General features: G+C 50.2%; 1 protein-coding gene across 2 annotated transcripts in view; it reads right to left on the reverse strand.

Annotated features, from left to right (window-relative positions):
* tacc2 (transforming, acidic coiled-coil containing protein 2) overlaps positions 1-13,375 on the reverse strand; it is a 272,493-nt gene that overhangs the window by 218,390 nt on the left and 40,728 nt on the right. The window contains exon 2 of one of the 2 annotated variants that reach the window (XM_041893506.2): positions 3,285-3,402. The exons of the other annotated variant lie outside the window; for it this stretch is intronic. Within the exon in view, the coding sequence (XP_041749440.2) occupies positions 3,285-3,323 (39 nt within the window). The 5' untranslated portion in view covers positions 3,324-3,402. The remainder of the gene's footprint in view (positions 1-3,284; positions 3,403-13,375) is intronic. 2 annotated transcript variants of the gene reach the window in all.

Below are 13,375 nucleotides of genomic sequence, written 5' to 3' on the forward strand. Positions count from 1 at the left end.
ACAAGCTGCCTGGCGCTGCTGGCGTTCTCTCTCCCTCTGCCTCTCCTCCCTCGCCTGTCCTGACTCAGCTAACTTCCTCCTCCTCCCCCCCTCCCTCCCTCCTCTCCTCCCTCCTATACTCCTCTGTGACGCTCTCCTGTTAGATTTCCATGACCCTCCTTGGGTCGTTGTGTTGTGGTGCGAGCTAATCTGTGCAGGCAGGGAGGCCAGCTAGACTGTAGAGTACAGAACAGAACCAGAAGAGGTTCTAGAGTAGAATAGTCCAGTGTAACAGCAGGCTAATTAACAGCCAGAAGAGGTTCTAGAGTAGAATAGTCCAGTGTAACAGCAGGCTAATTAACAGCCAGAAGAGGTTCTAGAGTAGAATAGTCCAGTGTAACAGCAGGCTAATTAACAGCCAGAAGAGGTTCTAGAGTAGAATAGTCCAGTGTAACAGCAGGCTAACTAACAGCCAGAAGAGGTTCTAGAGTAGAATAGTCCAGTGTAACAGCAGGCTAATTAACAGCCAGAAGAGGTTCTAGAGTAGAATAGTCCAGTGTAACAGCAGGCTAATTAACAGCCAGAAGAGGTTCTAGAGTAGAATAGTCCAGTGTAACAGCAGGCTAACTAACAGCCAGAAGAGGTTCTAGAGTAGAATAGTCCAGTGTAACAGCAGGCTAATTAACAGCCAGAAGAGGTTCTAGAGTAGAATAGTCCAGTGTAACAGCAGGCTAATTAACAGCCAGAAGAGGTTCTAGAGTAGAATAGTCCAGTGTAACAGCAGGCTAATTAACAGCCAGAAGAGGTTCTAGAGTAGAATAGTCCAGTGTAACAGCAGGCTAACTAACAGCCAGAAGAGGTTCTAGAGTAGAATAGTCCAGTGTAACAGCAGGCTAATTAACAGCCAGAATAGGTTCTAGAGTAGAATAGTCCAGTGTAACAGCAGGCTAATTAACAGCCAGAATAGGTTCTAGAGTAGAATAGTCCAGTGTAACAGCAGGCTAATTAACAGCCAGAAGAGGTTCTAGAGTAGAATAGTCCAGTGTAACAGCAGGCTAACTAACAGCCAGAAGAGGTTCTAGAGTAGAATAGTCCAGTGTAACAGCAGGCTAACTAACAGCCAGAAGAGGTTCTAGAGTAGAATAGTCCAGTGTAACAGCAGGCTAATTAACAGCCAGAAGAGGTTCTAGAGTAGAATAGTCCAGTGTAACAGCAGGCTAATTAACAGCCAGAAGAGGTTCTAGAGTCGAATAGTCCAGTGTAACAGCAGGCTAATTAACAGCCAGAAGAGGTTCTAGAGTCGAATAGTCCAGTGTAACAGCAGGCTAACTAACAGCCAGAAGAGGTTCTAGAGTCGAATAGTCCAGTGTAACAGCAGGCTAACTAACAGCCAGAAGAGGTTCTAGAGTCGAATAGTCCAGTGTAACAGCAGGCTAACTAACAGCCAGAAGAGGTTCTAGAGTAGAATAGTCCAGTGTAACAGCAGGCTAATTAACAGCCAGAAGAGGTTCTAGAGTAGAATAGTCCAGTGTAACAGCAGGCTAATTAACAGCCAGAAGAGGTTCTAGAGTAGAATAGTCCAGTGTAACAGCAGGCTAATTAACAGCCAGACAGACAGACACTGACTGGGTAACTAGTGATTGGAGAGTGTCTGAATGGCTGGGATAAGGGGGGAGTGCTGAGTATTCCCCACCCCTTCTACTTAAACTTTACCCACAACACTCTGTCTCCTCCCCCTTTCCCTCCCCCTACCCTCCCCCTCCTCGGCTGTGTGTGTCTTGCGCTGTTGTGGGATTTCAGGGTGGCACACTACCAATAACACACCAACACGCACCCACACACACACACACACACACACACACACACACACACACACACACACACACACTGCAGGTGAATACTGGGAAATGGGCCGAGGGTCAACCACAGAGGTTTCGGGTTACACACCATGAGGCTGTGGCTCTGAGACACACAAACACACTCAGACACACACACACGCAGAAATACGCACACACACACACGCAGAAATACACACACACACACACGCAGAAATACACACACACACACACGCAGAAATACACACACACACACACGCAGAAATACACACACACACACACACACGCAGAAATACGCACACACACACACACGCAGAAATACGCACACACACACACACGCAGAAATACGCACACACACACACGCAGAAATACGCACACACACACGCAGAAATACACACACACACACACACGCAGAAATACGCACACACACACACACGCAGAAATACACACACACACACACACAGAAATACACACACACACGCAGAAATACGCACACACACACACACGCACACACACACAGTCAGTGAGTCACATTCACTGACACACACACACCATCCCCACCACATACACACTGACACACACACCATCCCACACTGACCTCTGCTGGACTTCTTTGTCATTCTGTAGGATCCTAGTCTACCATCCATCACCAATCCTCTCTACAGACAGACCCTGATCCTAGTCTACCATCCATCACCAATCCTCTCTACAGACAGACCCTGATCCTAGTCTACCATCCATCACCAATCCTCTCTACAGACAGACCCTGATCCTAGTCTACCATCCATCACCAATCCTCTCTACAGACAGACCCTGATCCTAGTCTACCATCCATCACCAATCCTCTCTACAGACAGACCCTGATCCTAGTCTACCATCCATCACCAATCCTCTCTACAGACAGAGACAGACCCTGATCCTAGTCTACCATCCATCACCAATCCTCTCTACAGACAGCCCCTCTACCTTCTATAGACAGAGAGCCCCTAATAACCCCCCCCGTCCCCCCCCCCCATATCTAAACAGTCTGCTCTCCACTTAACTGACTGTCAGATATGGAGACACACACATCTGTCCTCAATGTGAGTAACACCCCTCCTTTATGGAAATCACTGGATGTTCTTTTGTCCATTTTTCCATAATCAAATGGGTTAGTGCAGGGTTGGTGCAGTTAAATGTCCAAAACAACAGGCTATTGCCTTCTAACCTAAATGTATGAGCAAAATACCACACACACACACACACACACACACACAGAGAAGTGTATTATCACTGTGTAAACAGTGAGCTGTTGGAATACACAAGCACTTAAACAGTACAAACTGACCTCGGACCAAGCTAGAACATGACAGCATCTAGGAGCACTGGGTAATTGGCAGTAGTGGCGGATAGTAGCAAATTCTATCTGGTAGTAGCAGCCCGTGGTAGCCAGCCAGCCAGTCAGTCAGTCTCTCCCATCCCTGGTCTTACCGGTGCTTCAGCTTCGAAGGCGCTGTTCTCATTCCCCATGGCGCATCAGAGGGCTTCAGGGCAGAAAGGCAGGACTGTGGTGCCCAAACCAAAGGCCTGTCACATCAGCTGGAGCTGGCTGAAAAACAGCAGCACAGCAGCATCTTCAGCCTGACCACAGATCACTGACAGAACACTACCTTCAGCCTGACCACAGATCACTGACAGAACACTATCTTCAGCCTGACCACAGATCACTGACAGAACACTATCTTCAGCCTGACCGCAGATCACTGACAGAACACTACCTTCAGCCTGACCACAGATCACTGACAGAACACTACCTTCAGCCTGACCACAGATCACTGACAGAACACTACCTTCAGCCTGACCACAGATCACTGACAGAACACTACCTTCAGCCTGACCACAGATCACTGACAGAACACTATCTTCAGTATGACCACAGATCACTGGCAGAACACTATCTTCAGCCTGACCACAGATCACTGACAGAACACTACCTTCAGCCTGACCACAGATCACTGACAGAACACTATCTTCAGCCTGACCACAGATCACTGACAGAACACTACCTTCAGCCTGACCACAGATCACTGGCAGAACACTACCTTCAGCCTGACCACAGATCACTGACAGAACACTATCTTCAGCCTGACCACAGATCACTGACAGAACACTATCTTCAGCCTGACCACAGATCACTGACAGAACACTATCTTCAGCCTGACCACAGATCACTGACAGAACACTATCTTCAGCCTGACCACAGATCACTGACAGAACACTACCTTCAGCCTGACCACAGATCACTGACAGAACACTACCTTCAGCCTGACCACAGATCACTGACAGAACACTATCTTCAGCCTGACCACAGATCACTGACAGACCACTATCTTCAGTATGACCACAGATCACTGAATGAACACTATCTTCAGCCTGACCACAGATCACTGACAGAACACTACCTTCAGCCTGACCACAGATCACTGACAGAACACTACCTTCAGCCTGACCACAGATCACTGACAGAACACTATCTTCAGCCTGACCACAGATCACTGACAGACCACTATCTTCAGTATGACCACAGATCACTGACAGAACACTATCTTCAGCCTGACCACAGATCACTGACAGAACACTATCTTCAGCCTGACCACAGATCACTGACAGAACACTATCTTCAGCCTGACCACAGATCACTGACAGAACACTATCTTCAGTATGACCACAGATCACTGACAGAACACTATCTTCAGCCTGACCACAGATCACTGACAGAACACTATCTTCAGCCTGACCACAGATCACTGACAGACCACTATCTTCAGCCTGACCACAGATCACTGACAGAACACTATCTTCAGCCTGACCACAGATCACTGACAGACCACTATCTTCAGTATGACCACAGATCACTGACAGAACACTACCTTCAGCCTGACCACAGATCACTGACAGAACACTACCTTCAGCCTGACCACAGATCACTGACAGAACACTATCTTCAGCCTGACCACAGATCACTGACAGACCACTATCTTCAGTATGACCACAGATCACTGACAGAACACTATCTTCAGTATGACCACAGATCACTGGCAGAACACTATCTTCAGCCTGACCACAGATCACTGACAGAACACTATCTTCAGCCTGACCACAGATCACTGACAGAACACTATCTTCAGCCTGACCACAGATCACTGACAGAACACTACCTTCAGCCTGACCACAGATCACTGACAGAACACTACCTTCAGCCTGACCACAGATCACTGACAGAACACTATCTTCAGCCTGACCACAGATTACTGACAGAACACTATCTTCAGCCTGACCACAGATCACTGACAGAACACTATCTTCAGCCTGACCACAGATCACTGACAGAACACTACCTTCAGCCTGACCACAGATCACTGACAGAACACTACCTTCAGCCTGACCACAGATCACTGACAGAACACTATCTTCAGCCTGACCACAGATCACTGACAGACCACTATCTTCAGTATGACCACAGATCACTGACAGAACACTATCTTCAGCCTGACCACAGATCACTGACAGAACACTACCTTCAGCCTGACCACAGATCACTGACAGAACACTACCTTCAGCCTGACCACAGATCACTGACAGAACACTATCTTCAGCCTGACCACAGATCACTGACAGACCACTATCTTCAGTATGACCACAGATCACTGACAGAACACTATCTTCAGCCTGACCACAGATCACTGACAGAACACTATCTTCAGCCTGACCACAGATCACTGACAGAACACTATCTTCAGCCTGACCACAGATCACTGACAGAACACTATCTTCAGTATGACCACAGATCACTGACAGAACACTATCTTCAGCCTGACCACAGATCACTGACAGAACACTATCTTCAGCCTGACCACAGATCACTGACAGACCACTATCTTCAGCCTGACCACAGATCACTGACAGAACACTATCTTCAGCCTGACCACAGATCACTGACAGACCACTATCTTCAGTATGACCACAGATCACTGACAGAACACTACCAACAGCCTGACCACAGATCACTGACAGAACACTACCTTCAGTCTGACCACAGATCACTGACAGACCACTACCTTCAGCCTGACCACAGATCACTGGCAGAACACTACCTTCAGCCTGACCACAGATCACTGGCAGAACACTACCTTCAGCCTGACCACAGATCACTGACAGAACACTATCTTCAGCCTGACCACAGATCACTGACAGAACACTACCTTCAGCCTGACCACAGATCACTGGCAGAACACTACCTTCAGCCTGACCACAGATCACTGACAGAACACTATCTACAGTATGACCACAGATCACTGACAGATCACTACCTTCAGCCTGACCACAGATCACTGACAGAACACTATCTTCAGCCTGACCACAGATCACTGACAGAACACTATCTTCAGCCTGACCACAGATCACTGACAGAACACTATCTTCAGTATGACCACAGATCACTGACAGAACACTATCTTCAGCCTGACCACAGATCACTGACAGAACACTATCTTCAGCCTGACCACAGATCACTGACAGACCACTATCTTCAGCCTGACCACAGATCACTGACAGAACACTATCTTCAGCATGACCACAGATCACTGGCAGAACACTACCTTCAGCCTGACCACAGATCATTGGCAGAACATACACAGAGAGAGTGGAACTGAAGGGTAGCAGTAATCTGTAATATAGGCTATTGGCTAAGGGGGCCTGTGTGTGCTGTAAGCACTCCTCCTTTTGCCTTTTCAGAGCAATGTGCATGACTGCCCTCTCTCTCTCTCTCCAGATGTTGAGGACAAAGAGAAAACATATACAGTGGGGAAAAAAAGTATTTAGTCAGCCACCAATTGTGCAAGTTCTCCCACTTAAAAAGATGAGAGAGGCCTGTAATTTTCATCATAGGTACACGTCAACTATGACAGACTAAATGAGAAAAAAAAATCCAGAAAATCACATTGTAGGATTTTTTATGAATTTATTTGCAAATTATGGTGGAAAATAAGTATTACAGGCCTCTCTCATCTTTTTAAGTGGGAGAACTTGCACAATTGGTGGCTGACTAAATACTTTTTTTCCCCACTGTATTTCTAAATTGTTCTCTCAATGTTGAGCATTACAACACAAGTGGATGGCATCATCCTGTAGCCTGATCCCAGATCTGAAAATAACCATAGGAGTTGGCAGCCAAGACAGCACAAACATAGAGCGTCAGGTAGTCTAGCAGTTAAGATTGTTGGGCCAGTAACTGAAAGGTTGCTGATTCGAATCCCCAAACGGACTAGGTGAAAAATATGTCAATGTGCCCTTAAGCAAGGCACTTAACCCTAATTGCTCCTGTAAGTCACTCTGTATAAGAACGTCTGCTAAAATGTAAACAGCCTGGTTTATACTGTAGCCTGGTTTATACTGTGGCCTGGTTTATACTGTAGCCTGGTTTATACTGTAGCCTGGTTTATACTGTAGCCTGGTTTATACTGTGGCCTGGTTTATACTGTAGCCTGGTTTATACTGTAGCCTGGTTTATACTGTAGCCTGGTTTATACTGTAGCCTGGTTTATACTTTGGCCTGGTTTATACTGTGGCCTGGTTTATACTGTGGCCTGGTTTATACTGTGGCCTGGTTTATACTGTGGCCTGGTTTATACTGTAGCCTGGTTTATACTGTAGCATCGTTTATACTGTAGCCTGGTTTATACTGTAGCCTGGTTTATACTGTGGCCTGGTTTATACTGTAGCATGGTTTATACTGTAGCCTGGTTTATACTGTAGCCTGGTTTATACTGTGGCCTGGTTTATACTGTAGCCTGGTTTATACTGTAGCCTGGTTTATACTGTAGCCTGGTTTATACTGTAGCCTGGTTTATACTGTAGCCTGGTTTATACTGTAGCCTGGTTTATACTGTAGCCTGGTTTATACTGTAGCCTGGTTTATACTGTAGCATGGTTTATACTGTGGCCTGGTTTATACTGTGGCCTGGTTTATACTGTGGCCTGGTTTATACTGTAGCCTGGTTTATACTGTAGCCTGGTTTATACTGTAGCATCGTTTATACTGTAGCCTGGTTTATACTGTAGCCTGGTTTATACTGTAGCCTGGTTTATACTGTAGCATCGTTTATACTGTAGCATCGTTTATACTGTAGCCTGGTTTATACTGTGGCCTGGTTTATACTGTAGCCTGGTTTATACTGTAGCCTGGTTTATAATGTAGCCTGGTTTATACTGTAGCCTGGTTTATACTGTAGCCTGGTTTATACTGTAGCCTGGTTTATACTGTGGCCTGGTTTATACTGTAGCCTGGTTTATACTGTAGCCTGGTTTATACTGTGGCCTGGTTTATACTGTAGCCTGGTTTATACTGTGGCCTGGTTTATACTGTAGCATGGTTTATACTGTAGCATCGTTTATACTGTAGCCTGGTTTATACTGTAGCATGGTTTATACTGTAGCATCGTTTATACTGTAGCCTGGTTTATACTGTGGCCTGGTTTATACTGTAGCCTGGTTTATACTGTAGCCTGGTTTATACTGTGGCCTGGTTTATACTGTAGCCTGGTTTATACTGTGGCCTGGTTTATACTGTGGCCTGGTTTATACTGTAGCATGGTTTATACTGTGGCCTGGTTTATACTGTAGCCTGGTTTATACTGTGGCCTGGTTTATACTGTAGCCTGGTTTATACTGTAGCCTGGTTTATACTGTAGCATGGTTTATACTGTAGCCTGGTTTATACTGTAGCATGGTTTATACTGTGGCCTGGTTTAACCCGAATGAATGTTTTAGCTGTCACGACTTCCTCCTAAGCTGCCTCCTCTCCTTGTTCGGGCAGGCTTCGGCGTTCGTCATCACCGGTGTCACGGTTTCGGCCGAGGCTGCCTCTCTCCCTTGTTCGGGCAGGCTTCGGCGTTCGTTGTCTCCGGAATACTAGCTGCCACCGTTGTATGTTTCATGTTCGTTTGCTTTTGTCTGATTGTTGTCACACCTGTTTTCATTTAGTGTCATTAGTGTCCTATTTAGTTCTCGTTGTGTTTGTCAGGTGTTGTGTGTTATTGATTTTTGTCTGTCGTGTGTAGGGCTGATGTTCGCTATTTCGCTCGGTTGAGCTTCCCTCCACTGCGTGGAGTGTTTACGCACCTGTGTAGTGCGCATTTGTTTTGTTCGCCTTCGTGCGTTATTTCGCCTACGGGCAAGTGTTCTCGTAATTTCCTTGTTGGAGAGTTACTAAAGTCTGTTGGACTATACTTCGGTGTCCTGCGTTTGATTCCACCACTACACCCACCTACAGCACGCGTGACAGAATAACACACCTTTAAATGGAATCAGCAGGAGCCGCAGCAGCCCAGACGACGCTGGAGGACCAGGTTCGGGAACAACGGGACCAGATCCTGCAGATGGGGACCGCCCTGCAGGAGGTGATCACCACCATTCGAGGCTGGGGAACGCCTCCACCGCCACCCTCCCTGCCAGCACCATCGGCCAGTCCGCCATTCCAGCACCGGAACCCCGAGGAGTCCGACTCTCGCTCCCGAGGTCCTACGATGGAACCGCGGCCGGGTGTCAGGGATTCCTTCTCCAGGTGGAGCTGTACCTGGCCACCGTGCACCCGGCGCCCTCGGGACATGAGAGCGTGTCCGCCCTGATCTCCTGCCTTTCCGGGAAGGCATTGGAATGGGCCAACGCGGGAGTGGAGGAAGATCGACGCGGACACCATCACGTCACGACGAGTTCTCCCGCCACTTCAGGGCGGTGTTTGACTCATCCCCCGGAGGGAAAGCGGCGGGGAGCGTCTGGTCTTCCTCCGGCAGGGGAGGAGGAGTGCGCAAGAGTTCGCCCTCGAATTCCGTACTCTAGCGGCAGATGCAGGGTGGAATGATCGGGCTCTCGTCGATCACTACAGGTGTAGTCTACGAGAGGACGTCCGTCGGGAGCTGGCTTGTAGGGACACCAGCCTCTCGTTCGACCAGTTGGTCGACATGTCCATCAGGCTGGATAACCTACTAGCTACCCGCCGGACGTTCCGAGGGGGTCCGTCCATTTCACCCTCCAGCGCCTCCGAGCAGTGTCCCATGGAGCTCGGGGGTGCTGGCGCTAGAGAGAGGAGGGGTCGGCTTACTAGGGGGTCCATCCCCTGCACCAACTGTGGTCGGGGAGGACACACCGCGGCTAGGTGCTGGGGATGGCCTCCTAGGGGAGAGGACGACAGGTCCCGCACTGGGGATTCCTTCCAGGTGAGTAGGCGCCCCCACTCACCCAGAGCTCTCTATTGCACATTTCTGTTTGCCTGTGAGTTTTCCACAGGTAGCACCTCATTCCCAGCATAAGGCGCTGGTAGATTCAGGCGCGGCTGGGAATTTTATTGATAAGAAATGTTGTTTAGCTTTAGGGATTCCCCTTCTTCCTGTTGATGTCCCTTTCCCCGTTCATGCCCTAGATAGCCGTCCGTTGGGTGCGGGCTTGATCAGGGAGGTCACTGCGCCACTTAGGATGTGTGCGCAGGGGGGTCATCAGGAGATGATTCAGCTATTTCTGATTGACTCTCCTGCGTATCCGGTGGTGCTGGGCATGCCCTGGTTGAGTACCCATAACCCATCTATTTCGTGGCAGGAGAGGGCTCTGATGGAGTGGTCTGCCCAGTGTGTGGGTAGATGTTTAGGCGTTTCCGTAGGGGCTACCTCGGTGGAGAGTCCAAACCAGGTGCCTGCATTGCACGTTCCCCCTGAGTATGGGGATTTGGCTATTGCGTTTAGTAAGTCGAGGGCAGCGCAGTTGCCGCCCCATAGGCAGGGAGATTGTGCGATAGACCTCCAGGCAGGAGCTGCGCTCCCACGGAGCCATGTGTATCCTCTGTCTCAGGAGGAGAAGAAAGCTATGGAGACTTACATAGACGAATCTCTGAGACAAGGATACATACGGCCTTCCACTTCCCCTGCATCCTCGAGTTTCTTTTTTGTGAAGAAGAAGGATGGTGGTTTGCGGCCATGCATCGATTACCGTGGTCTCAATCAGATCACGGTGAAGTACAGTTATCCACTCCCGCTGATTGCGACCATGACTGAGTCCTTGCATGGGGCGCGTTTCTTCACTAAATTAGATCTCAGGAGCGCGTACAACTTGGTGCGCATCAGGGAGGGCGATGAATGGAAGACAGCCTTTAGTACCACCTCGGGCCATTACGAGTATCTTGTCATGCCATACGGGTTGATGAACGCTCCGTCAGTTTTCCAATCATTCGTGGATGAGATCTTCAGGGGACATGCAGGGGCAGGGGGTCGTGGTGTACATAGATGACATTCTCGTGTACTCGCCTACCCGTGTCGAGCATGTGGCCCTGGTGCGCAGAGTGTTGCGGAGGCTGGTGGAGCACGACCTGTATGTTAAGGCAGAGAAGTGTCTGTTTTTCCAGGAGTCGGTCTCCTTTTTGGGGTATCAGTTGTCTGCGTCAGGGTGAAGATGGAGGTAGACCGGGTGTCAGCCGTGCGTAATTGGCAAACACCAACCACTGTGAAGGAGGTGCAGCAGTTTTTGGGGTTTGCGAATTACTACCGGAGGTTTATCCGGGGTTTTGGACAGGTGGCAGCTCCCATCACGTCTCTCTTGAAGGGGGGCCCGGTGCGTCTGCAGTGGTCTGCCGAGGCGGACAGGGCATTTGGGAGGCTGAAGGACCTGTTTACCTCGGCTCCAGTGCTGGCGCATCCGGATCCCTCTTTACCATTTCAGGTAGAGGTGGACGCGTCTGAGGCCGGTATAGGAGCCGTGCTTTCACAAAGATCAGGCGCGCCACCTAAACTCCGCCCCTGTGCTTTTTATTCCAAGAAGCTCAGTCCGGCGGAGCGAAACTATGACGTAGGGGACAGGGAGCTGTTAGCCGTGGTACAGGCCCTAAAGGTGTGGAGGCACTGGCTTGAGGGGGCTCCACACCCTTTCCTCATTTTGACGGACCACCGTAACCTGGAGTACATCCGGGCAGCGAGGGGGCTAAACCCTCGGCAGGCTAGATGGAATATGTTTTTGACCCGGTTTACGTTTAAGATCACGTACATCCCTGGGTCCCAGAACGGTAAGGCAGATGCGCTGTCTCGGCGGTATGACACGGAGGAGAGGTCCGTGGAGCCCACTCCCATACTGCCGGAGTCGTGTCTGGTGGCACCGGTAGTGTGGGAGGTCGATGCTGAGCTCGAGCGGGCGTTACGCACCGACCCTAGTCCACCACAGTGCCCGGAGGGTCGGAAGTACGTTCCGCTCGAGGTTCGGGATCGATTGATCTATTGGGCTCACACGTCACCCTCCTCTGGACATCCGGGTATCGGCCGGACAGTGCACTGTCTTAGTGCCAAGTACTGGTGGCCCACATTGGCAAGGGATGTGATGGTTTATGTTTCCTCCTGCTCGGTGTGCGCCCAGTGTAAGGCGCCTAGACATCTGCCTAGGGGTAAGTTACTACCCCTGCCCGTGCCACAACGACCATGGTCCCACCTCTCGGTGGATTTCCTTACTGACCTTCCTCCTTCACAGGGGAATACCGCTATACTGGTCGTTGTGGACCGGTTTTCTAAGGCCTGTCGTTTGCTCCCCATGCCGGGCCTTCCTACCGCCCTGCAAACTGCCGAAGCCCTATTCACCCATGTGTTCCGGCACTACGGGGTACCCGAGGATATTGTGTCTGATCGAGGTCCCCAATTTACCTCCAGAGTCTGGAGGGCCTTTATGGAGCGGTTGGGGGTCTCGGTGAGCCTCACCTCGGGTTACCACCCGGAGAGTAATGGGCAGGTGGAACGTGTAAACCAGGATGTGGGCAGGTTTCTTAGAACATACTGCCAGGACCGGCCGGAGGAGTGGGCAGGTACGTTCCCTGGGCCGAAATGGCCCAGAATTCCCTACGCCATTCCTCCACTAACCTAACCCCTTTCCAATGTGTGTTAGGTTACCAGCCGGTTCTGGCACCCTGGCAGCAGAGCCAGATCGAGGCTCCTGCGGTGGATGAGTGGGCGAGGCGCTCGGAGGAGACATGGAACGCTGCACACGTCCACCTGCAGCGGGCCCTCCGACGTCATAAGGCGGCGCCGATCTCCACCGCAGTGAGGGACCGGTGTACGCACCTGGTGATCGAGTCTGGCTCTCTACCAGGAACCTGCCCCTCCGCCTGCCCTGTCGGAAACTGGGTCGGCGGTTTGTAGGGCCATTTAAAGTCCTGGGAAGGTTGAACGAGGTGTGTTATAAATTACAGCTACCTGTTGAATATAAAAGTATTAACCCCTCGTTCCATGTGTCCCTTCTCAGGCCGGTGGTAGCTGGCCCACTCCAAGAAAGTGAGATCAGGGAGACTCCTCCGCCCCATTGGACATCGAGGGGGCACCGGCGTACTCCGTGAGGTCCATCTTGGATTCGAGACGTCGGATGGGGGTCTCCAGTATCTAGTGGAGTGGGAGGGTACGGTCCGGAGGAGCGGTGCTGGGTGCCGAGGAGAGACATTTTGGACCCGTCTCTCCTGACGGAATTCCATCGTGGGCACCCGACGCGCCCTGCTCCGCGTCCTCCGG

The sequence above is a fragment of the Coregonus clupeaformis genome, chromosome 1 (assembly GCF_020615455.1).
Source record: "Coregonus clupeaformis isolate EN_2021a chromosome 1, ASM2061545v1, whole genome shotgun sequence".
NCBI classification, from domain to species: domain Eukaryota; kingdom Metazoa; phylum Chordata; class Actinopteri; order Salmoniformes; family Salmonidae; genus Coregonus; species Coregonus clupeaformis.